At 36.3% G+C, this 27,844-nt stretch overlaps 1 protein-coding gene across 6 annotated transcripts in view; it reads right to left on the minus strand.

Annotated features, from left to right (window-relative positions):
- Positions 1 to 1,858: 1,858 nt before the first annotated feature.
- gabra1 (gamma-aminobutyric acid type A receptor subunit alpha1) overlaps positions 1,859 to 27,844 on the minus strand; it is a 51,746-nt gene continuing 25,760 nt past the window's right edge. For 5 of the 6 annotated variants that reach the window (XM_087300324.1, NM_001077326.2, XM_087300323.1 and 2 more), the window contains 3 exon segments: positions 24,414 to 24,566; positions 7,530 to 7,732; positions 1,859 to 3,097 (listed from right to left, as the gene is read on the minus strand). In XM_087300324.1, coding sequence (XP_087156450.1) covers positions 2,777 to 3,097; positions 7,530 to 7,732; positions 24,414 to 24,566 — 677 coding nt within the window. In that variant the 3' untranslated portion in view covers positions 1,859 to 2,776. 6 annotated transcript variants of the gene reach the window in all.

Below are 27,844 nucleotides of genomic sequence, written 5' to 3' on the forward strand. Positions count from 1 at the left end.
CTTTATAAGTTTGGTTTCTTTTCAATAGGTGCTTGAGCAACTGACATGCCACAAACATAAAAAATTTTGGCATTGTTATAGCACTACAAGACATGTTTCTTCTTTTTTTTGTTTGTTTTAAATGTTGAACAGTGTATTCACGTACATGGCTAATACCTAGACATGTTTTCTTTTAGTTTTCATTAACAAGCAGTGACAAACATGTCTGTAATGGAGTATGGTTATATTTTCACTATGGCATGTGAGACAAAAAGGCAGTGTGGCTGATACTTTCCCTCAGTGATATTTTTGAAAGGTTGCCCGTCTAATTAAAACAAACAAGAAAAGCGCTTTCTAAGAAAGCACCCCTTCGACTTGCAAATATATACAAGGCACTACTCTTGATCTACTCTTATTTGCTCACACTGCAGTGATGCTAGCCAGTAGCAGCACATAAGTGATTACCCAGCCAGGGGTGCGTTTCCGAAAACCATCGTTAGCCAACTTAAGTTAGACAAGGTTGCAAGTTCCGTTGTTACAGTCATAGTTTTCTATTAAAGCAGAATTTTTTCATTTCCTAATAAATTATAAATATTAAATTTAATGTCTTATTCAATTGTCTCATAATTAATTAATTAATTAATTAATTAATTAATTAATTTATTTATTTATTTATTTATTTATTTATTTATTTATTTATTTATTTATTTATTTATTTATTTATTTATTAATTAATTAATTAATTAATTTTTGTTATTTATTTATTTATTTATATATGATATTACAATAAGTGTTAGCTTTTGTAAGTGTTTTTATGCTAATTTAGAATAGCATATGTAATGTTCTCAATAATATTTGTAAAGAAAACATTCAATTAATATAAAAAGCGAGTGCATGTTTTTACCAAAACTAATATTGGATTTTATTTTAAATGTATAGAAGTTGTTACTTCACCCCGTTTAGAGCATCATTATGGGCGTTTTACATTGTAACTAACGTGGTATAAACGATAGATCTGCGACAGAGAAACTACGGTTTTGGGAAACACTCGTCACTATATTGTTCTCCTCCCAAACAATGCATTGTACTATGATAGTTCAGCCGTGAGTTACGTCGTTGTTTGGGAAACGCACCCCTGATCTCACAATGAAACGTAAATATCTTTTACGTTTCGTCGGTTTAGAGGCTAATTCGTACGAACGTATGATTTTAAAAAAAAAAGGCGTGGCATCAAACCCCGCCCCTAAACCATCATTAGGAAATGGGCAAACCATACTTAATCGTACAAATGAGATCGTACAAATTTATACGAATTAGCCAATAAATCTAAAAGTTACTAATTGGCGCGAGATAGCATTGGATTCCCCGAGTGCCATCGTTTCTATGTATCATGTGCACCAGCCACAAATTTGTTTTAAAACCCCCTACTAAAATAATGAATAAAGAGTATGTTTTTAGTGCTAACTATATAAAATTGCATTCCAACACTGAGACTGAGAGGTTTACATTCTTTCTAAGCATCTATGCTATCCCTTCCTTTATAAACATACTGGTTTAATGTATCAACAATTTTATACGAAAAATAAATAATCCAAACAAATTGTTTAGAGAATCTTGAAAATTGACCCAATTTTCCATACAAGTCGGAAAAAAATTGCACTCTTTCTCTCTCTCTCTGTCAGACACTGAGTTTGTACCTTGTAGTTACATTTAGCAAAGCTCAAAATGACTATCGACATCTCTAACACTTTATAATATTTACATGAAAACAAAATAAATAGAATGCTTTATGGTATACACATTGTTCTTGTACTTTTTTTTTTCAAACGTTCTCTACAATTTTTGTATCCATGAGTAAATGATTGTTTTGTTGTTGTCGTTTTTTTTCTTCCCACTGAGACATGTTTTATTGCTGTTAATGGAACCCTAGTAGAATACAAGGTCAAATAACGTAAGATCCAAAACACAGGCTGAAGAAAACAGAAATAAAAACAAAAACACATGACTGTTAGAATCCAGCTGTTGACTGGATCCCGAAAAGCTTCGCCCATGCAAACGTATTCCCTGTGCATTGCTAATGTAATGCAAAAAAATTAAAACAAAACACATCGCAATGCTGAAATAAACATCGTAAAAGAATAGTTCACCCAAAATGTTTTTTAACTGTAGTTTTTTTCTTCAACACAAAAAGTGACACATTTTTACATATACAACAACACAGTCACCACATGTCTGAGAAGAATTTATTAAATTAATTTAAAAAAAAGACTACAAACATGCATAAAAAACTATTTATATAAGATCTATATTGCAAATCTTCTGATGCCTTACTGTATGTGAAGAACAGGACTGCAGAAGGCTTGGAATAAAGGACGACTTTCATTATGTTGCTTGTTAGTATGTTTGACCTTTACAGACACGGCCATTAAACTGCCGTCTTAGCAAAAAAAGTAAGAACATTTGTCGTTGTGTGTTCTACAAGAGGATTGGAACACGACGAGAAGTTTCGAATCTTTTCTGGGTGAACTATTCCTTTAGGAAGAGAGTTTAAAACTATTGTTCTATGTGCGTCTGCGGAATAGTGTTTTCTCAGGTGTGATATACTTTGTCTGTATGCATATACGTCCCTCTTTTTTTATCATATAGGAAGATACGGTATGTTACATTTTACATTACACAAACTTGAAAGTGGGAACTTGACTATCGTTGAAACAAATTGTTTCTTTTCGCCTTTTTTTGTGTGTTAGAAACGTATGAAAACAAAGAGAAAGTAAAAGGGAAAACGGAGGAGATAGAATTAGTGTGGTTGTAGGTTCATACCCTGTAATTTGGGTTTTTTATTCAAGTAAGTTGCCCAATACACCAAGTTAAAGGTTCCGAATAGCAGTGGGAAAGCTATTCTGGCGATCCTATCGATCTTGCTCACGCTGTTGAAGGTCTTCTTGGCCTCTGGAGGTTTGGGTTTTGGCTCTTCCTTGGGCTCGGTTGGGGGTGGGGGGGCACTTTTAGCAATGGTTGCCAAACCAGGGTCTCTGGCAATGTTCGGAGCAAAAGCTGTTGCCGTGGCAGCGGTGTAGGTGTTGTTCTTTTTTAGTAAAGACTCTTTCTTCTTCTTTTGCTGTAAAGAAGATCAACATTAATACGTTGTCAGCATTGCAACATATTGGTTTATGAGTATAATTGGTAACACTTTATTTGCTGGGGTGTTCATTAGACTGTCATGAGCGCGTTATAATCATGACTTTTTGTGAATTTGAAGATGATTTTATGCATGCTTATGACGACTGAAGTGTCATTTGCCTAGTTACATCATTTTAAATGCAAAATGACATAGTTTGAGATGGAAGTATTTTGTCTTGGTAATGTGAAGCTGTCAACAAATGCATGTACTTGCAGTTGAAACCAGAAGTTTATATACACTCTAAAAAAAGGAACATAACCATTTAAAAAAAAATTCTGATGGTAAATCATAAACATTTACTATTTTAGGATTCCCTAAATCATTTACATTTGCTAAATGCCAGAATAATTCGAGAATTTATTTTTAGAGAATTGTTTATTAACTTCTAGACAGTCAAAAGTTTACATACATTTCATTGGTATATTTTTTTAGCTTTGCTTTTAAACTGTATAACTTTGGTCAAATGTTTTGGGTTTCCTTCTACAAGCTTCTCACAATAGTTTGAAGGAATTTTGGCCCATTCCTCCTTACAGAATTGGTGTAACTGAGTCAGATTTGTTGGCTGTCTTGCTTGTACAAGCTTTTTCAACTCTGCCCACAAATTTTCCATAGGATTAAGATCAGGGCTTTGTGATGGCCACTCCAAAACATTCACTCTGTTGTTCTTAAAGCACATTTGAACTAATCTGGCTGTATACTTAGGGTCATGGTCTGTTTGGAAGACCCATTTGTGGCCAAGTTGTAATTTCCTGGCTGATGTCTTGAGATGTTGCTTCAGTATTTCTACATTATGTTCTTTCTTCATGCCATCTATGCTGTGAAGTGGACCAGTCCCTCCTGCAGCAAAACAGCCCCACAACATGATGCTGCCGCCCCCATACTTCACAGTTGGGATGGTGTTTCTAGGCTTGTAAGCTTTCCCCTTTGTCCTCCAAATATATCACTGGTCTTTAGGACCAAACAGTTCAATCTTAGTTCCATCAGACCACAGGACATGTCTCCAAAAATGAGTCTTTTTCACAGTGTAATTTAGCTAATTGGTTTTTTTTGTTGTTGATTCTGGCTTGTTGATTTTCCCATGCTGTCATACAAGGAAGCAGTGTGTTTGAGGTTTTCCTTAAATACTATTCTACAGTTGTGCCTCCAATTACTCAAATGTTGTCAATTAGCCAATCAGAAACTTCCAAAACCTTGACATCATCATCTGAGCTTTTTCAGAGGCAGAATAATCTTATTGTATGTAAACTTGACTTTTCAAGAAAAGTTATAACACTTTTTCAAACAATATCTCTCCTTATTGTTCTATTATGCATTACAGAAGCAAATTTAATAATTCTAACTTACCCAAAAGACAAAAAGTTTAGTCACATTAACATCTGATTTTTATTTATTTATTTATTTTAATGGTTATGTGCCTTTTATACACTATATGTAAACTTCTGGTTTGTACCGGTTTGATAAACTGTGTGTACCAAAGTTGATATTTTGGCTGCACCATATTGGTGTTTTTTAAACTTTGTTTCCTAGTTTTCATGAGGTGAGTTGTTAGCCCAATACCAAACTCCTAATTTGAAGGACCAGGACATACACTGCAACTTTACCAGCTAATGAAATTACTAAAATGACTTTAAACATGACTGTCTAAAAATTTGAATATTATAAGACCAATAAAAAAAAAAACAATTTTTAGCACAGAAATGTCGGACAACTGGAAAGTATGAGCATGTGTCATATTCTAATGTATTGAGATGCACCTTTGTGCATTGGCATGTTGGTATAATCATTGTTCAAGTAAAAGTACTGTATAGCCTCGTCTTATGTGTACACTCTAAAAAATAACTCAAGAGGTCTGTAACCACTACATAGTTTAATACATTATTGTAACTTAGATTAAAACTTTTAAGCTGCCAGAATAGTTTTCAAAACATGAAAATATTAATAATTACATAAATTACATAAAATGCGGCTAATTTAAAGGTAAATATATCTGTCAGTTACTTTAAACAATATTTAACTTATAGCAACCCAAAGACATTTTTCCATACTAATGGAGTTGTTTTGTATTTTCAAGTCCACACACTGATGTTTTTATTTTATTTATTTTATCTAATATTTTTTTAAACTGATAATATGGGACTGTACATGTTTTTGTTTTGTAAAACAATAAAAACCTGTGCTTTCATAAAAAAAAAAAACGAAAAACAAAAATGTTGTTGTTAAATGTGTTTCTTAAAAGCATGAACAGTAAATTTGAAAACAAACAAAAATTTATTAATTTATTTGAGGTTCTAAACTTGAAAATATGCATGTAATTAAGTACATATCACAGGATTTGTTTTCAATTTTAATAAAAAAAAAAAAAAACTGTAACAACTTATTTTTTTGAGAACTCAACTTAAAAAATTGAGGTTTTTGCTATGTACAAATGCCTCTAATTGAAGAGGAAAAGATTTGGCTAACATGATAAAGTTTGTTGTCTGAACCTCATTTTGTTTGATGTTGTTTTGAACTTGAATATATTAATGCAAGCTGTTGCTTCAATTTTTTTGTTTTGTATAACAATATTTTTTCCCAGAGATGGTTTGCGGCTGGAAGGGCATCAGCTGGATAAGTTGGTGGTTCATTCCGCTGTGGCGACCCCGAATTAATAAAGCCGATAAGAAAATTAAAGAATGAATCAATGATAACGATATTTTTTAAAGTGTATAGTTAAGTATCTTACAAAATATGTACGTTGTGTATAGGTTTTAAAAACCTAGCTCTTATGTCCAGTGTTGTGTTTGTTTTTATGATGAATTATGTAGCACTGTTGTCCTGCGAGACATCACATTTCGTTCCTCTGTATGTCCACACATAGGGGAATGCCAATAAAGCTCAACTTAAACTTGATGTATTACATGTTGGTTTAATCATCTCCCAGTACATTAGTTTTTATCTACAATATAAAGGCAGAAGAATGTAACAGGCCTAATCTCTCTCAGAAATGGCTTCTTTCAAACAGACATAAAGAAATAAGTCTTGAAGGCATTTGCAGTGTATAATGTAAAGTGCTTCTGAAAAGATGTCTGTACACAGCAGATGTATTCTTTATTCATATGCAAATATTCCAGTCCTATCTGTTGTTACAGACTTGATACACAAGTATATTATGTTATGAAACTCTAACAATAATCTATTTTAATGCTATAATGGCGATATAGATTCAGTCTTTATTTGAAAAGAAACAAGTGCATGACACATTTCCTGTTCTCATGCAGTATTAATATGTGTTTGACCAGTGGATGTCAGTAGTGTACCACAATAACACCAAGTTTCTTTGTGCATACCTACATAAAGTATTCATAATTAAGAGAAGGATTATCAATATTATGAAATATTGACATTAGTATAAAAAAGCTTGTTCAGTTTTACAAGATACTAAACCGTTAATATAAAAATTCTTGTTTAGATTAAAAATCAAGAAATTATGAGATCATCATAATTATGAGAAAGCTCCTTCTAATCATGAGGTAAAATCTGAAAAAAACAAGTTTCTCTTTGTTATACTACTACTACTACTACTACTATTATTATTAATATTAATATTATTATTAATATTATTATTATCATTAATGTTATTATCATCATAATTATCATTATTATTACTATTATTATTATCATTATTTTTATCATTATTATTGTTATTATTATTAAAATCATTATTATTAATACATTTGCATTTAGTATTATAATTATTATTTTAAATGTGTGTAAATATACAGTAGACAGCATTTAAAGTGGTTAAAAACATTTAATCAAAGTTGTCCTAAAACTATTCAACAACACCCATTTTTGTCAAAATTATTATTTATTTTTCAAATATTTCCTAAATGATGTTTAACGGAACAAGGACATTTTCACAGTATTTGCTATAATATTTTTTCTTCTGGAGAAAGTCTTATTTGTTTTATTTTGGGTAGAATAAAAGCAGTCTTTATTTTTTTTAAACCATTTTAAGGTCAATAGTATTAGCCCCCTTAAGCAATTTTTAAGTTGTCTACAGAACAAATCATTAATAAACAATGACTTGCCTAATTACCCTAATTAACCCGGTTAATTAAGTTTTTAAATGTCACTTTAAGCTAAATAAATGTATCTTGAAAAATATCTTTTATTGAGCTATTGTGAGATAAAATGTTTTCAATCAGTCAAATGGTGAAAAAATTTTTTTATATACCTTTAAAAGACAATTAAAGTCAATCAATCACCATATACATTTCACTAGTGTCTGAAAACATTGATAAATGTGACAGAATTGTTTTTTTAATCACATATGTGATTGTGTTTTTAGACGCATTTCAAAGTAATTTGAAAAATGAAATTGCTTTACCTTTTCTGGCACCACACTTTTGCCGTCCCAGGCGTAACCCCTCTTCGTGAAGTAGTTTACAGTGGCGAACTCAATGAGAGCCGAGAAGACAAAAGCGTAACAGACGGCAATGAACCAATCCATGGCTGTGGCATAGGCCACCTTGGGGAGAGAGTTTCTTGCGCTGATACTTAGGGTGGTCATAGTGAGGACGGTGGTCACTCCTGCAAAGGAGAAATAAATAGAAAAGGGTCTGCATTAAACAAATTCATACCAGTTTTTATTTATTTACTATTTTTATCAGTCCGACAGAGAACAGTGTGATTACCATGTGCTCTGCTAGGCCTATTTTAGGGGGCTGTAGCTAATCCTTTATTAAAGTCAGATTGTTTCAAGTGTGTATTGATGTTCTAGAAATTCATAATAATCTTAAAAATAAATAAATAAAACTAACAATGAAACTACACGTGACAATGTTGCAATTTTTATATTAAATAAATAATAACACATACTTTCTGAGAACTTTTATATATATATATACATATATATATATATATATACACACACACACACACACACACACACATATATATATATATATATATATATATATATATATATATATATATATATATATATACGTACACAACAGTTCTGTCTGGTTCTTGAATCTGATTGGCTGATAGATGTGCGATATTCTGCAAAGAACAGCACCCGTCCAGCCTATTAACCTTTCACCCTTGTGTATTACTCTGCCCACATAAAGCAACAAGCAGAGGACACTCTACTGTAGAGATCTGCACGGGACTAAATTTTGAATCCCGCTCACGCCCGCTGCTGCCAGGTTTTAGCCCGAACCCGACCGCTCCCTCTTATATTCAGCATTTGTTGTCCTGCTGCCCGACCCGCCCTGTTTTCTACACTCTGCGCCTGTTCCCACTAACGAGCGGGCACTCTCATTCTTGTTCTCTCAGTCGGGCTCTCATTCAGGCACACACACTGCAACAAACAAGCTAAACGCAGCATCACGCTGTCTCATTCAAGGCTGATTTAATCTGGTCAGGTCTGCAGACTGAGGAATGCAGAACTCTACTCTACAGTTTGACAAATATTGCTGCTGTTAGACAACATAATGTACTTTTGAGGCTTTTTAGTCAACAATGTAGTTGTTTAGATTGCAACTCTGCAGGTTATTTATAAGGACAGTGCCTATTTTAAATATTTATAATTTGGTAGAGACAGGCATAGAAAAGACGGTTGACGTTGTCCATGAACAAAATGGCGACAGAAAGTCTGGGGTTCTCTCCTGGGACTGCTGCCCCTGCAACCCGGCCCCAGAAAAGCAGTAGAAAATGAATGAACGAATGAATTTTGCTAAGGTCAATATTATTATATTGTAGGGATGTAACGGTATCAGAATTTCACGGTACGGTAATACCTCGGTATAAATGTCACGGTACGGTATTTATTGAATCATTTACAGGAAAAAACAAAACTTATGAAAATACTGCAAAAAAGTACCAAAAGTGTCAATGACATACAAATTAGCCATCTATCTGTAAGCTTTGAAACAGGAACTTCAATTTTAATAACAAAAAATTATTAAACCATGTAAAAAAATAAAGTTTCAAATTAGTATTGTTGAAAACTCCTCACATTCAACATTTAATCACACTCAGCCCATCTACCCAGAAGAGAGCTCTGCTAGTCGGACTTCTCATCAAGCATCTCCCGCTGGATCTAATCTCACTATATTTATTAAACGGGATATTTCATTTATCTTGTTGTCTTTATCTAACGACATATTCCCTGACTTTGGGCATTGGAATCTATTACTTGTTCTCAGGTAACGTGTTTTGGCTGAGCGCAAAGATAAGTTAATGATTAATGTAAGCACGTACATTCTGTATATTGACTGATCGCCTTTATTTCCTATAATGTATAAACTTATTGTATGTTATACTTTTAAAATGGCCATTATCGATTCTTAAAACTGATACTCAGCAAAAGAGAGGCTGTGTTTCGTATTTTCACTGAAATTGAAAGGAGGCAGTTGTTATCGGCTCCGTTTTGTTATAAATATCTACACAGTGAAGATGACGCTCATCTTATGAAGCACGACGCCTCAACATGTCTGCTGTCTAAGTTGCTAATATTAAAATGAAAATAGGCAGTTCCTTAAATCATGTTTACATTTTATTGTTGATAAAGTGAAACAACGAAGCCAGGGTGATGTGAATGAAGTTATAAAGTACACTGTTCCCTTTGAAGATTTACCCGTGTCCTCGGTATAATCTGCTTTTCCATATCAAACTGAGAAGAAGAGACTGCAGCCTTGATCAAACTTGCGAAGTCTGAACTTACACGGAGATAATGCAGGACTGAACTGTGCGTGTAAAGCAGGTCGCACACCAGAAGCGACGCTCGGTGGCGCGCCGCGCAGCGCCACGTATTTTAGAATTCTAATCATAGGTTTCTATCAGGATACACACACCGGCGCCGCAAGTCGGCGGCGCCCGGCGACGGCTCAGGACGCAGTTCATTTTTCAGCCGCGCCACAGAGCGCCATCTGATTAGTTTCATGTTAAATATCATTCGAATGTGCGCGTCTGGTGTGCGATACTTTAATCTGTCATGTACGCGCCGTGTCGCGGCGCTTCTGGTGTGCGACCTGCTTTAGAGTTTTCCAGCTCTTTTCATCCCCGCTTCTAGCAGCACACTCCATTTCCGCATTACTGGATCTGTAGCGACAACAGACCGCAAGGGATGATGGTCAAGCATGGGCTGATGGCAATTGTAGTTTCAGCTACCTCCCGTTCGCTTCATTCGCCTGAGCAAATTTTCTCAGAAGACCTATAGTTTTACCGAGTCATGTGACTTCGGTAATATCGAAAAAAATTAATATTGCGGTATGACGGTATTTACAATACCGTTACATCCCTATTATATTGACCTTATACAGTATTGACCTTTTTTTGGATTGCGTACAGAACAAACCACTTGTTGTCCAATGACTTGCCTAATTATGTAACTTACCTAGTTAATATATTGTCAAAAGAAAGTTATTATTAGAAACTAGTTATTAAAACTAGTATGTGTAAAAATTTATCCATTAAATAGCACTTGGGAAACATTTAAAAAAAAAATCCAAATTTAATATTTGTGTCTTTAACATATATATATATATATACAGGGCTTAATTTGTGCTGGAACAAGCTGGATCCGAATCCAGTCGCTCTTCACTTTCTTTTGCAATTCTCAGCCACTACTACCCCACCCCCACCCTGGCTCTTCACTTTCTTGTGGGACACAACAGATCTACCCCCTTCACTTTTGTCCAGGACACCTCTCCCTTATCTGGTAACATGCCAGATCCGTTACCCCGATCTGTTCTGGCACCTGGCAATTCACAAATTAAGCAAATTAATACACACACACACACACGCACACGCACACAAATATATATATATATATATATATATATATATATATATATATATATATATATATAATAAACATATTTCACAAATAATGTTCTGCACTCTATCACAGCAAACACTGATTTCACTCATCAATTCTGTTGGTAGGAGCCCAGCAAAATAATTGTTCAAAATGAAATCTGCTTTCACAAATCTGCTAGAACTACAGTACCCCAGCAACGTGTTCCACAGCTGCTATATTTCTAACCCTCAGATCTATACTGCTCCATAGATGCTCTAATCATTCATTAGCATAGCCTGTCACCAACTCACAGATAATTTATACCGACCTACTTAAAGAGTAAAGAACTTCTGAGAGCTTTTTCTGTTTTGTGACCACGTTTCCTCAAAGAGAGCCTCTGTAACGAGGCAAGATATGCAAGACAATGTACTCAGTGCGCTTGACAGTGTCCCTATAAATATTAGAACACATTCGTAATGTTAACAGTGACGGCTAGCAAAAAAAAAACCTTGAGTATGAAGTATGATGTCCGGTTTAATGTAACCAAACTAAGGGCCTGCGAAATTAATCAGGGCCAATTAGCATGAACGCACAAGCCCATGGAGCGCCGATGGCTGTATAAAGTTCGACTAGTCATCTGACAATGAGCAAATTAAAAAGCACAGATGCAGCAAGTAATTAGGCTACTAACAAGCTGAGTTGTTTATCATCAAGTGCGAGGATTCTACTAACAACATAAGGCCTCTATTTAGGGCATAAAACATAGGACACATGGTCTAAACATGAATTATACTTCTGTGTCGATTGATCCATTCACCTATTCTATGTGCATTTTGGAAAATTACATTAAAAACCCTGGATTTAACTGACAAGATGCACATAAATTTATAAAAATTAATGTAAAAAAATACATTACACACCACTCAGGATAAACTTAGGATAAACTTTTTATCCGATAAGGAAAAATGTGCATAAACTGCAATTTAAAGAATAAATTCCAAAAAAGTGATATGGTTTAACTTCAATTGATCATGTGATCAAAAAAAGGCAGAAAGTGACAGGTATGTTTGGGTGGACCCAAAGTTATTATGGTTAATGAAATCGAACAAAAACACAAAAACTAGAATTGCTAAAACGTTTTCGTTAACTGAAATAAAAAAAATAAAATAAAAACAAGATTTATATTTATATATATATATATATATATATATATATATATATATATATATATATATATATATATATATATATATATTTATATATATATATTTATTTATAAAAAAAAAAACAGGAACTGTATTGTGTACATTCAATCATTCACTTTCTTTTCGGCTAAGTCCCTTTATTAATCAGGGGTCATCACAGTGGGCAGGAACCGGCAGATGTGAAACAATTTTAATCATGAGGTAAACACAAAACAAAACTTTTCTTCTGGAGCTCCTTTATGCGACTCCACACTCGCGTGGCTCTCTATCCCGCCCACACTCGTCAGCGCTACCAAGCCGACCAATCACAGAGCTTGCGCTACGCGTCATTGTGACGTGTAGTTACATTTTTTAAAAATGTGAGAATCAGCGACGCCAACGGCCACGGCGAGGGCTATGGGTCTACGTGTAGCCCGCGACGTAGCATACCCGTCCTCTTGACGCAGAAGTATAAATCGGCTTTTATTCTTTCAATGAGTAATGAGTGTGTTTTGGGCATAATATGCGTTTAACCAATCAGAGACTCATCTCCCATTCCCTTTAAGAGTGAATTGCCATTGTAGGTTTACAAGTAAATGGCAGGCTTTGTAAGCAGACTAATGACTCACTAGCGAGGAAACAAACCTGCTCGTGCACGAGGTTACAACGCATGAGCTATCACCGAAGCCCCCTGAGGTAAAGATGGAGGTAGTATTTTTGAATTCTTTGTTAACCATGATAATATTTCACACATAAATCCTTTAATTTACACATTTATACATTTACACAATATATTTGTGTGCTGCTGTGCATCCCTCTGTGTGTATCGAGTATGGTGTATTTTAGACCAGAAAAGTCTTTAGAACAGCTGTTATTTTGTTAGTTGCACGGCTCATTTCAGTTGCCTTAACACACTTCCTTTTCAGGCCAGCATGCCCATGAGCACATAGATGGGTGCAAATACATTTGCTATTTAAATAAGGTGGCAAGGGACGTAAAAATGATATTCACGCCATGCTGAAACTATCACTTGCATCACAGCTCGCACCACATTGTTCTATATGTTTGATAGAGCCCTTAGAGTTGCTAGTAGATTGGGTTCAGACTTTTTAAAACATCAAATCTGTCTCTTAATCTCATCTGCCCAAAATATGCCTAAGCATTCGTGCGTAAATTGGACTGACCTACTTGCCAAACAGTGATTCTCACAGTTTTTCCGTTCAAATCACACTTGGAAAATGGCACAGTTGTTGTGCCTTTCATATAACAAATGTGTGATATTATCATTCTTTAACTCAATATATATTTAAAATGAAAATAGCTAAATATTTGGGCAGTTTTTGCCAGTTTCTATGTGAAATAGTCTGTTATTTTGAATTCTGTTCAGAAACAACTAACAGTAAAGCTCTAATGTGCTTAGTAAAGAAATTGTGTGATAATCAGGAGCCTCAGTGCTTAATTTTGTCTATTTGTTAAGATGATCCATACGTTTAACATCATTTTCCTTGACACTCGCAACAGGATAAGAGACTTATTAAGAAGCAGAGTAATGACATTGCAACAAAAATGAAATTAACTTTCAAAGGTGTTCTCTAATGCTGTTCGGGAATGAAGGCCTGCGGAGACTACTATGGAGAAAGAAAGGAAGAGCTCATTTTCTTCTTGGCAGGCTTATAATAAAGCAATAAAACGACAATAAAAGTGTTAATATTGAGGAGAGAGAGCTCCAAGTAAGCTTTTTCTCCATATTTTATATATTATATTCTGAAACTGGTTCAGTGATGTAATCTATTATATGGTGCAATTTAATCAAATATGTATTTTTATTGAGCTTTCAAGATAAATATATTGAAAGTATTAAAGCAAAAATTCACATCACAATTATTATACATAACATACGGAAAGCTATTATGATAATGTTTTAACCCACATAAGGGCGTCATGGTGGTGCAGTGGGTAGCACAATTGCCTCACAGAAAAGAGCTCGCTGGTTTGAGCCCCAGCTGGGTCAGTTGGCACTTCTGTGTGGAGTTTGCATGTTATCCATGTGTTTGCATAGGTTTCCAGTTCCAGCTAGCTTTCTGCAACTCTCACATGGTCGCCCACTAAAGCTAAGCAGGGCTGCGCCCGGTCAGTACCTGAAAGGGAGACCACATAGGAAAGCTAGGTTGCTGCCAGAAGTGGTGTTAGTGAAGCCAGCTTAACCTGCGGTCTGTGTGGGTCCTAATGCCCCAGTATAGTGAAGAGGACTCTATGCTGTCAGTGAGACGTTAAACCGAGGTCCTGACTCTTTGTCTGTGTTAACCACAGCATCCTGGCCAAATTTGCCCTTTGACTTCTGTTCATCATGGCATCCCAATCATCCCCATATCTCACTTGGCTGGTGTGCGATCTGACACAATATGGCTGCTGTCGCGTCATCCAGGTGGAAGCTCCACACTGGTGGTGGATAAGGAGATTCCCCCAATGTGTAGAGCGCTCTGAATGTCCAGTGAGACAGTGCTAACCACTGAGCGCTGTGCAACCCAAAGTTGTTTCAGGGGTTGTACTAATAAGAGTAACATACACACACAATTGGACTTCGTGTTTCTGTATGAAGAATCGTTTATGGCACACCTACAGGTTGAGATCAGTTTATAAATGTCACTCAGAATATCTAGACTGGAAAAGTGATGATTGGATGTGTCCCATAAACAGATTTAAGGTTTGTTTCAGCTTCATAAAGATGGACAACATATCAGTTGTCTCCTACACAGCGCATGAGAAATGGATTTGCCATGCACCCTGTGTAGAGGTTACTGTGGTACATTCTTTTGGTTGCAGAACAAGTTTCTGACATTTCCAAGGCCAAGGAATGGTTTGAGAATGGACATTGCATTATCAGACCATGGATCTGATTTGGCAGAAAGCAAAATCACCTTTCGAGAATTGAGACCTATTTACAGTGGGTCTTCTATTTAAACTGTTAAGCTTAAGGGTGAATTCTGACTCTTGTCTTAGATTTTTGCTGGTTCAGGAAAGGAATTATCACTATAAAACAAAGGACGTTGCTCTTGGGGAAGATGCCATTTTTCTTGTGGGGCACATGGGTTATCTTCACCTCTTGTCATTGAAGATCGCTGTACAAGAGGAGCAGCTTCTGTTCTTTTTTAAGAAGATATTTGTGTGAAGGCAGGTTGGTCCTCTCGGTAGACTTTCATACCATTTTATAACATGAACGATGACTTAGTTCCAAGGTATCACCCTATGAACGGAAACAACTTGAAAATGTATGTAACCTTTCTTAATTGAGTAGAGGATAAGACCTGTTGTTCAGTAAAGGCTTTATTGAATGTTCTGGGAAGATGCCATGGTTTTGAATGTGGCAACAAGATTGACCAATGTGCCAGGCAAACAAGTTAACAACAATCAACATTTCCTTTGTCAAATAATAGTTTGAGAACTGGGGAATGGATATCGCATTATCTGTACACAGATCTAATTTGGTAGAGGTTCAACAAAGAAGAATCGGCTTTTCTGCCTTCTTGAGACCTCTCAGTAGACTTTCATACAGTTTTATAATGTAAACGATGACTTGGTTCAAAGGTATCACCCTATGAACGGAAACAACTTGAAAATGTATGGCAGGGGTCACCAAACTTGTTCCTGGAGGGCGGTGTCCTGCAGATTTGAGCTCCAACCCTAATTAAACACACCTGAAAAAGCTAATCAATACTTGAAACACCCAGGCAGGTGTGTTGAGGCAAGTTGGAGCTAAACCCTGCAGGGACACTGGCCCTCCAGGAGCAAGATTGGTGACCCCTGATGTACGTAATCCTTCTTTATTGTGTAGAGGACAAGACCTGTGGTTCAGTAAAGATGTTCTTCGATGTTCTGGAAAGATGCCATGGTTTTAAGCGTGGTAACAAGATGAACCAATTTACCAGGCAAACAAGTTTCTGACATTTAACATTTATCATGTCAAGGAACGGTTTGAGAACTGGGAAATGGACTTTGCATTATCAGACCATGGATTTGATTTGGCAGAAGTTCAACAGAGCAGAACCAGCTTTCCTGCCTTCTTGAGACTTTTCTATAGTGGGTCCTCTATGTAAACTGTTGAAGTTAGCTTCAGGGAGAATTCTGACTCCTAGGACAGTTTTGTTCTCAGCTCAGTTATATTTTTTTCTTCTTTGTTTTGCTGGCAAAGGTGTTATCACTATGAATCAAAGGACGTTGCTCTAGGGGAAGATGCCATTTTTCTTGTGGGGGACATGTGTTATCTTCACCTCTTGTCATTGAAGATCACTGTACGAGAGGAGCAGCTTCTGTTCTATTTTAAGATTATATTTTTTTGACGGCAAGTTGGACCTCTCAGTAGACTTTCATACAGTTTTAAAATGTGAACGATGACATGGTTCTAAGGTATCATCCTATGAAAGGAAACAACTTGAAAATGTATGTAACCTTTCTTCATTGGGTAGAGGATGAGACCTGCTGTTCAGTAAAGATGTTCTTCAATGTTCTAGAAATGTGCCATAGTTTTGAGCGTGGTAACAAAATAAACCAATGTGCCAGGCAAACAAACGTCTGACATTCAACATGTCCCATGTCAAAATGGTCAGAGAACTTGGAAATGGACAACAGATAATCAGACCATGGATCTGATTTGGCAGAGGTTCAACAAAGAAGAATCAGCTTTCTAGCCTTCTTGAGACCTACCTATAGTGAGTCCTCTATTTAAACTGTTAAAGTCAGCTTCAGGGAGAATTCTGACTCTTAAGACAGATTTGTTCTTGGCTCTGATATATTTTTTTCTTCTTTGTTTTGCTGGTTCAGCAAAGTTGTTATCATTATGAAACAAAGGGTGTTGCTCTAGGGGAAGATGCCATTTTTCTTGTGGGGCATATGGGTTATCTTCACCTCTTGTCATTGAAGATCGCTGTACAAGAGGAGCAGCTTCTGTTCTATTTTAAGAAGATATTTGTGTGGCGGCAGGTTAGACCTCTCAGTAGACTTTCATACAGTTTTATAATGTGAACTTGGTTCCAAGATATCATCCTATGAAAGGAAACAACTTGAAAATGTAAGTAACCCCTCAATGTTTGGTGGGGGACGCAACCTGTTGTTCAGTAAAGATGTTCTTCAATGTTCTAGAAATGTGCCATGGTTTTGAGTGTGGTAACAAGATGAACCAATGTGCCAGGCAAACAAATTTCTGACATTCAACATTTCCCATGTCAAGGAATAGTTTGAGAACTGAGGAATGGACATTCGATTATCAAACCATGGATCTGATCGAGCAGAGGTTCAACAAAGAAGAATTAGCTTTTCTGCCTTCTTGAGACCTACCTATAGTGAGTCCTCTATTTAAACTGTTAAAGTCAGCTTCAGGGAGAATTCTGACTTCTCAGACAGTTTTGTTCTTAATATATTTTTTTCTTCTTTGTTTTGCTGGTTCAGCAAAGGTGTTATCACTATAAAACAAAGGATGTTGCTCATTTTTCTTGTGGGGCACATGGGTTATCTTCACCTCTTGTCATTGAAGATCACTGTAGAAGAGGAGCAGCTTCTGTTCTTTTTTAGAAGATATTTGTATTGTCGGGAGGTTGGACCTCTTATTAGACTTTCACACAGTTTTATAACGTGACGTTGACTTGGTTCCAAGGTTTCCACCCTATGAAAGGAAACAACTTGAAAATGTATGCAACCCTTCTTCATTGGGTAGAGGATAAGACCTGTTGTTCAGTAAAGGTGTTCTTGAATGTTCTGGAAAGATGCCATGGTTTTGAGTGTGATAACAAGATGAACCAATGTGGCAGGCAAAGCACATCATATTTCAGCTATAGGCCTATTAAGTACTTCACGTCAGTGGGTTTCAGGAAAATGACTAAGAACAATCGCTTCAAGTTAAATGATTTATTCTATTTGTTAAATTAAAGACAAATTATTTCCACTTTTTCATCATTTAAAATTATATTCATTTAGGGAGGGTAGAAAGTTTACTGTTCTTACTCTCCAAGGGCCATATTCACAATTTTACCTTACCACTAAGAGATTTTATACATAGTAAAAGTTTTTAGCTAAGGGGTTATCTTTTGAAATCAGTTCACATAGCTGCGTGAGATTACCATTTACTAAGGAATAGTAGTAGTAGACAAGTCTTAAAGGGGTGGTCCACCACAATATCATATTTTAAGCTTTAGTTGATGTGTAATGTAGCTGTGTTAACACAAACAACATCTATAATTGTAATATGCTCAAAGTTCAATGCAAAGATTCAATTCAATTCAGCTTTATTTGTATAGGACTTTTACAATGTAGATTGTGTCAAAGCAGCTTCTAATAAATGGTCATAGTAACTGGATCAGGGTAGTTCAGTTTTTAGTGTTTAAGTTCAGTTCAGTTTAGCTCAGTTCAGTGTGGTTTGAAGTCTTTACTGAGAGTCCAAACACTGAAGAGCAAATTCATTGATGCGTAGCTCTACCGATCCTGAACCATGCAAGCCAGAGGCGACAGCGCAGAGGGAGAGACATTGGCATTTACAGAGTTAACTTAGCAAAGCCTACAGCGAACGAAGTTTGGGGACTACAAAAAAAATAAAAAATCCCGGTTAATGAAGTCATAAACCTTTCAGGTTGTGAGCATACACCTTGAGCAGCAAAGGGTCAAGGCAAGACGCGCTATAATGTTGTAGCAGAGAAAGGTAAAATGCCGTCTGCTATTTTCACAGAGCATCTTCTGTTTCTGTATTTGTGCTTACAAAAGACATGACACAAAGAGAGAAGTGCTTACAATTTCACTTCATATTAATTATGTTCCAGAGCATTAAAAAAAAACAGCTATAGCTGTAGCATTTGACAAAGGACAGTTTCTAGAATCTCTGCCAGTTCAGTGCTGGATTTAGCTAAAAACTCCTCAAAGAAGGAGCAGTTCCAACCATAATAGATGGAGCTGTGGATTGTAAGCCACAATTTGTAAGTATTTTTTTTGTTAAAACTGATCAATTACATGCATAGCTTCTAGTGTATGTTGTAGCAAGGTCGTAAACAGCGAAGAATGCTGTTTCGCACTGTTAACAATTTAGCTACAAATTCATATTTGTCCATCAAACCGCTGTAAACACCAACAATATTCCCCAGCGCTGCAGTGTTTCTCCATGTGCCTCTCAAAGATACGTTTCATATTACTTACACATGCTTATAACTAGGGACAGACGCAATCGGCGGGCAATTCTTGCTATTTCTGCGCAGAATTTTGTTAAAAAACTGCGGATTTATGCGGAATGATTTTGAGAGTATAATAACTAAAACCTTAATATATGAAATAAAAAGTAATACCTTTTAAACTTGTATTTAATGTTTACAAATCCAATTAGATCCACTTTATTTGGTAAACAAAACAAGTCTACTATATAATATATCTACTAAAAGAGAGAAAATATGACTACAAACTATACTGTAAATAAATCATGTGAATATTTTCAATTAGTCAATAATATTACTGAAATTAATTTAAAAACTGATTAAATATAAATTTACACACATTTACACAAGTCAACAAACAGAATTAACAATGGGCTGAAAATCTGTGGAATTCTATGCGCGCAGATTCCATGTAGGCCTACTTATAACCAAAATATATATGAAAAATACTTGTTAGATTTCACCAGAACGAAAAATGTACTCTTCATACTTTTATATGGATATAGTAGTGGTTGTTTAAACAATGTATCGGTGCACTTCATTATTTTCTGAAAGAAAATGTTGCCTCCATAATCTTTTATCAAATATGATAAACTTCCCTCCCCTCGAAACAACTTTTCTTCACGTCCTGGTCACTTCCATGATTTTTTGGTCATCACCTCATATTCAGTTTCTCATCAAATCTTCTGACTAATCAAATGCTCTCTAGTATCTGACGTGCGTGACTCCTTCTTCTCACTTGGCTTTTAATTTAATGTGATTGATCTCAATTTAATGTGATTGATTGACCTCTCTCACTGGTAGAGCTGTAATATAAACAAATGCTATTAGCTATTATTATAAACTAGGAGGCGGAGCTACAATATGTCCCGCCCCGTCTTCAATTTTCAGTTGAGATTAAGGCAAATTTCGAATCTAAAAATGCACATTTCAGTGCACTTCACAGACCTTTAATTTGATTTTTTTTCTCTAGCGCAACCTGACAATGATTGGGATATGAGCAGCAGTTCTGTTTTTTTTTTCTTGCTTCTATTCTAACAAGCATCACATCCTTGTCTCATTTGTCATTATTCTTGCTACCCGGCGAAAACAAAGTCAGCTCTTGGATGGAACTTTTAATGTTTGTCAGAGATGAAAATACTCGGGAATCCAGAGAGCCCATTCAGGAGACTAATGCAGAGGTAAGCCCGACAGGCTGACAGAAGAACACAATCTTTCCTCTCTGATATGTGCTACATAATACATCACACAGACACGCACAATCCTCTCGGCACACTTTAAAACTTTGAATATTGTTGTGCTCGCTGGCAAAATTACGAATTTATGATTTTGCAGTTACTGTAGCTGGCTCCTTCTGAAAGAGCTACACTGGAAATGTATTTTTGTATCGGGTTTCTGGTCCACACTTCTGAAAAGTCTTAAATCAAGAAGCAGTTTTAGACCAGAAATGGACTTTGTTTTGTTTTCAGAAATAATATGTCAAAATGAATGAGTTTTTCTTTAAAACAAGCTAAATAATCTGTCAATGGGGTAGCAAAATAATGTTTTCTTTGTAATAGGATTAATGTTTTAAGGCAGGGGTGTCAAACTTAATTCCTGGAGGGCCGAAGCCCTGCACAGTTTAGTTCCAACCCTGCTCCAGCACACTTACCTGTAGGTTTCAAACAAGCCTGAAGGACTCAATTAGTTTGATCAGGTGTGTTTAATTAGGGTTGGAACTAAACTGTGCAGAGCTGCGACCCTTTTGGAACTGAGTTTGACACCTGTGTTTTAAGGAAAAACTTAATTTTGACATTATTTCTAAAAACAAGCTATTTTTTTTTCTTGATTTAAGAATTTTTGAACATTTCCAGTAAAATCTATATAAAAACAGTGTAATAATGTATGTATCATAAAAAAAAAAAAAAAAAAACATTAAAGAAAATGTAAGAATTTCCATAAACAAAATACTTCACAATACCACACAGGAAATGGAAAGATGTCAGTTTTGAATGTAATATTATAGCAAGAATACTAACACTGCGTCTTAAATCGCGTACTTATACTACACCCTAAAAGTATGCACTTTTTTGTAAGGGAAAAATATATACGTTTGAGTGTGTTTCAGAAGAGTATGCAAACTTTGGGACATACTACTTCCTCGTCAATCATCCACATTTCTGTCGCATTTCATTTCCTACCTTATTGGAGACGCAGCAGCAGGATAATCTCTCATTCACGAGTCTTTCATGCGGAGAAATCTCCTCAGGTGTTTGGATAATTACGCATTCAGGCGTTTTTGTTCAAACATATCTTGATATAAGTTCACTATTTTGTTGCAAATGAAATATAGCATGTAAAATGCGATTTAAATTGCATTTTACAGTTGGCTAGATGTTAATTCAATCAGTCATACAAACATCTTTACCGAACTCTACTTGACTGCTGGTCTCGCGCATCCACATTTGTAGTTTATTTACACTTTTTACCAGCGTTTGTAGTTCTAATCAAACTCAGGTCCAACATGCAATGTGTTGTGGGCGATATCAGCGGTTAGAGTATGGATGAATCTAATGTATATGCACAAATATAATATTGTAAAGCTTCTTATTAAAAGTATGAAATTAAAAGAGAGATTTCTAAAGGGTGTACTCGTATATGCTGAGCGCTGTATGTATGGATGTTATTTTTCATAATTTTTTTTTTTTTACCTTTGGTTGATTTACGAATGACTTTGTTAATATCACTTGGGCAAGTCTATTTGAATTGATTTATATTTTAAGTACAATAAATAAATAAAAAAAAATAAATAAATAAATATGTACTTGGATCATGCTGACCCAAACCATAACCCTAAATCCACAAAAGCACTTGCGTAGTGCTCCTCTTTTATCAGTGTAGCGCAGGGGTGTCAAACTAAATTCCTGGAGGGCCGCAGCCCTGCACACTTTAGTTCCAACCCTGCTCCAACACACTTACCTGTAGGTTTCAAACAAGCCTGAAGGACTCAATTAGTTTGATCAGGTGTGTTTAATTAGGGTTGAAACTAAACTGTGCAGAGCTGCGGCCCTTTTGGAACTGAGTTTGACACCTGTGGTGTAGCGTAATTATTAGGGATGAGTCCGAAATACAGAAATACAAAGACTTCAAAATGAATAGTAAATGATAAGTAACATATTAATAATGATAATAATAATGAGGGAGACATGGTGGCTCAGTGGTTAGCACGGCAAGAAGGTCGCTGGTTTAAGTCCCGACTGGGACAGTTGGCATTTCTGTGTGGAGGTTGCATGTTCTCCCCGTGTTGACCTGGGTTTCCTCTGGGTGCTCCGGTTTCCCCCAAGACATGCGCTATAGGTGAATTAAATAAACGAAATTGGCTGTAGTGTGTGTGTGTGTGTGTGTGTGTGTGTGTGTGTGTGTGTGTGTGTGTGTGTACATGTTTTTGTGACATATCAGGACACAAATCTGTATAATGACATAGGTATGACACAGGTATTACAAAAAGGAGGTGAAATATGAGGACGTCCTCACTTCTCAAAATGCTTATAAATCCTACAGGATGAGTTTAATCAGAGAGTAAAGCTGCACACAGTCTCCAGTGATGGTTGGGTTTAGGGGTGGGGTGGGGTGAGGGCAATATAATCTACGGTTTGGACTTTATAAAATGAATGGAAACCTATGTAATGTCCCCACTTTTCACAAAAACAAACGTGTGTGTTTGTGTGTGTGTGTGTGTGTGCGTGTGCGTGCGCGTGTGTGTGTGTGTGTGTGTGTGTGTGTGTGTGTGTGCGTGCATGTGTGTGTGTGTGTGTGTGTGTGTGAATGTGAGAGTGTATGGGTGTTTCCTAGTACTGGGCATCTGCTGCTGCAACTATCTACTGGAATAGTTGGCGGTTCATTCCACTGTGGTGACCCCTGATAAGTAAGTGACTAAGCCAAAGGAAAATGAGTGAATGAATAGCAAGGGATGCAGCTTGTTTTGTGCTTGCTGTATAACAGGTCAGGACATTTTTCTAACTTGATTGTAACATTAACATGCATCAGCCGAGTGCATGAAGTGAGCGAGAGTAAACTATAGGAATGAAAATGAGAGCAGCACGATCAAAGCCGCATTGCAGTTTCTGATGTGCAACAGCAAGCCTGTGAATTTGTCATGGCAACCGGCTATATTTCACACTGATTTTTCTACAAGGGCTACACTGTAAAAGTAGCTAGAAGCAAAGAGATGTGTAACCAGAAGCCTCATTCGTTAAGGTGTACATATTCGGCTTGGTCAGCGTCAGCTCTCTCTCACAAGCACACACACACCTGTGTGCGGCAGCGGTTGTACAGTACAGCGGCTGTCATTTGATATGTTCAAACAGGCCAATTATTAACTACACTCAAACATTTATTAAGATGAGTTGAACCAGCATCATTCTTTTTAAAACAGCTAATTGTTTTATGTTCATTCATTCATTTTCTTTTCAGTTCCTTTAGTAATCAGGGGTCGCCACAGAGAAATGAACTATATAAGTCTAGTTTAAAACTAGACATTGAGGTGCACCCTATTTCACCAAGCCCCACTCAATTCAACATTTCTGGCCCTGCCCCTGTCTCTGAACATTATTCAATTTCTCATTGTGTCTCACACATGTGAGAGGCGTTGACAAACCACCTGTAAAAAACACCCTCTTTCATCTTTCTGTCATTTCAACCAACATTTGCACCAGTTTTGCACAAGACACTCTCTTAAAATCACTCAACATCTCAAAAAACTTGCATTTATTGTGCCTCACACAGGTGAGTGGATTTGACAAACCACCTGTAGAAACACTCTTCTTTCTGTCTCCCTCCTTATTCTAGCACGTAATACTCTAAGCACAAACAGTCCCTTTGCATAATCATTTGTGTGTATTGCCTCTTCTTATTGAATGTCGCCTCAATTGTTATTCGCTTTAGACAAAAGCGACTGCCAAATGACTAAATGTTACCAAGTGTTATTATCTTACTGCACTGGCAGATCATTTGCCTTGTTTCTAGGCTGCATTTTCATAAATCAGTCATTTATTTATCATGTTTTAGATGGTTATTTTGTGCAGTGCAAGAACTCAAAGACACTTAAAGGCACTCACCAAACACAGTTCTGGCAGGGACAGATTCCCTGTTTAACCAGAAGGACACCTGGGACAGGATCACAGTCATGATGCATGGTAAATACGTCTGGATGACGAAGTAACCGATCTTCCTTTTGAGGTGAAAATGTGTTGTCATGACAACATACTCTCCTGAAAGTGAAGAGAAAAAGATCGAAGTGAGGACGTTTAGAAATATGGCTTATATACACTAATAGTGTGCATATTAAGACCGTAGTTTTAACATGATAATTGACCATGGTAAATTATTGAACAATTAACTCTAAATTAATGCACTGACTCGCATTTAGATTACATAATGGCACTGCAAAAGACTTACTTAAAGTTTTTGTCATGTTGATGTTTTATAACTCTTTGAAACTGCCCTTTTCAGACTTTAATTCTAATTGTGCTGTTTTGGTGACTGTCGCTTTAAATTCAAAGATTACGCTCTTTTCAAAAGAGGGCGGAGCTACAAATGCCAGTGTGTCAGCATAGTGGCAGATTCAAAAACTAGACTTATGCTAATGAGGGAGGGTTAATGTCACTAATGGGCGGGGCTTTCCCTCTCTGATGACACGTACAAAGAGAGAATGTCAATCTGCAGTGTTTCTGCAGTCTGCTTATATCAAGTGTAATTATTAAAGAGATTTTTACTATTAAAAGCTGGTTATATTTATAGACTGTTGCCAAACAACTGTGTTTAAACCCCTTATAAAAGTGATTTTTGCATAATAGGTCCCCTTTAAAAGTATAATCTGGACAGGCAAAAAAACTATTGTCTACTTTTCAGAAATAATGTCACATTTAGGAGATTTTTTCATTAAAGAGCCCATATTATACATGAAATAGGGTCATATCTTGGTTGTAAGGGTCTCCAACAACAGTTTAATATGCATGCAAGGTCAAAAAACACTTTCATGGTCTTATAATCTGCATTTATTTTTACCTAATTATCCCAGCGACTCCTGTATGAATCGTTCAGGGATTCATTTGTTCCCAAACCCCTCCTTAGCGCGAAGCTAATCTGCGCTGATTGGACCAATGACAGTCTGTTGCGATTGGTCGACTGCCTTCAGTCAGAGAATGAAATGCCAAACAGCTAATCAGCAATATAAAAGTAATCACAGTTCATACACGCTCGATGGTGTAGGCGTGGATTTTAGCTGCCAGTGGGTCAATGTAAATACAGACTATGGACTTGAAAATACAGACGACTGACTATTTTATTGAACAAAAACTCCAAAAACAGTTGAGGAGATCTCCTAGCTTCTCACTCTGCTCTTTTCACAGACACACACACACACACACACACACACACACACACACACACACACACACACACACACACTCACACACACACACACACACACACATACGCACTTAACCCTGCTCCGGACGACAACGCGCGCGCGCGCGCGCACACACACACACACACACACACACACACACACACACACACACACACACACACACACACACACAAACACACACAAACACACACACAAACACACACACCTCCGGACGACAGCGCGCGCACGCACACACAGACACACACACTAACGTTACTCCCCGTCCACGGAGCTCCGTTAACGCAGCACGCGTCGCGTTTTTAACGTGACTTTGCACACGATAAGAGAATATAGCCAGTTAACCTCATACAGTACACGCGGTTACAAGTAACAAATCACAACTAAATACATTTGCAAGCTAGAGTCAACGAGGCAACTTTAATCGCACGTACTTACACTTGAGAAATGGAGGAAGAAACCCATCCTGACGTCTATCAGTAAGTTACTGATCCTTCCTTTAACAAACGCTGATGAAGTATTCTTTGTAGCATGTAGCTTCCAGAAGTTTCCAGTAGTTTCCAACTGCTTGGCTATAATGCTGAGGTTTCATCTTTGGGTAGAGACTCAATATATCCATCTGCAGTGTGACTTCAATCGACCGGCATGTTTGTGTGTGTGTGTGTTTGTGGGTGTGTGTGTGTGTGTGTGTGTGTCTCGGTTTCTGCGTCAGAGGGCGGGGCCTCAGGTTTGAAATCTCCCGGGTTTGCGCGTGCACGTGAATAACTTGGTTTCGTTCGTACGTCATGGCGAAACACCTAATGAATCCGTATCAAGGCGACTCGTTTGAAGCACTATGAGTCGACTCTTTTTTAGATGAATTAACCGTTTTTAACACTGTACACTAACAGATTTAAGCCTTAGCTGGATACTCCACTTCACTTAGAGCTGTGTTACACACTACATGGAGGGGAATTTTCAAAAACCCATAATATGGGCTCTTTAAAACAAGCAAAATAATCCAGTGTAAAAAACAAGAACTTTGAACTAACAATATCTAAATATCTTCATAGTTTACAAAGGATTAATACAGTTAAAAAAATACACCTCTTAATGTATATTATATATTAAGAAAAACCCCTTACTATCCCAAACACTGTCATCCAGTAAACAAGGTTATCCACTTTGGACCCTTTTTGTTACAGCACCTGTATTGATTGTTCAATAAAGGAACAGAACAGAATAATAATGGGTATATCCACATGGGAAATTATAAAAACTGGGGCATGCTACTTTGGCTAAACTTGCTAAAATATAACCAGAGTAAGGACGAGTAATCCCTCATTGTTTCCTTTTTAAAGATTTGGGTTGTAAATAGTACTCCAAAAATATTTATTGAATGAATTATTTATTAATAAAATCTAAAACAAAAAAAGAGACTAATTTAAGATGTATTAACACATTAGTTTAGAAGACATTTAAATATTTTAATATAATGTTTAAATTATAATCTAAATTATTTAAAAATATATGAAATTTATATATTTATTAATAGTATATATATAAATAGTATATATATATATATATATATATATATATATAAGATTGAACATCCGCCTTTGGAGTGATTGTTGTCAGTTTGACCACATACCTCCTACTATTAGTGTGCTACAAAGAAGTGATTGAAAGAAAAGAAAAGAAAGCCCCGCTTCCTAATCAATATTGCATTTTAGTTGGAAGTACATCGACACACTGAAATAAACGTCTTAGCAATTTCAAGTTCCCACAGATTTTAAATTGAATATATAAAAATAGTTGTTTCAAATTAAGTTTTGCTCATGCTGTGGTTAAAACAATGCTGTATTAGTTTATACAGTATCATACTGAAAGAACCAAATAATTGTGGTACAAATGTGCACTGTTAGAGCTCATTCACACGTCTTTGCTTCAAACAACAAGAGGCAACACTGAATGCTTTGAAGTATAAAGCTTCTAGGGTATTTCAGCCTGATCTTATGATGAAACGTAGGTATTTTACGTTTTGTCAGTTAATTCGGCTATTAGTATGAGGACAATTTTTAAAAAATTGGTTACGCTTCTTTAAAAAGACGGTTACTATCAAGTTGCTAAATGGGACTGCAG

Source organism: Danio rerio, chromosome 21, assembly GCF_052040795.2.
Source record: "Danio rerio strain M-AB ecotype USA chromosome 21, GRCz13ab, whole genome shotgun sequence".
In the NCBI taxonomy this organism is placed as follows: Eukaryota; Metazoa; Chordata; class Actinopteri; order Cypriniformes; family Danionidae; genus Danio; species Danio rerio.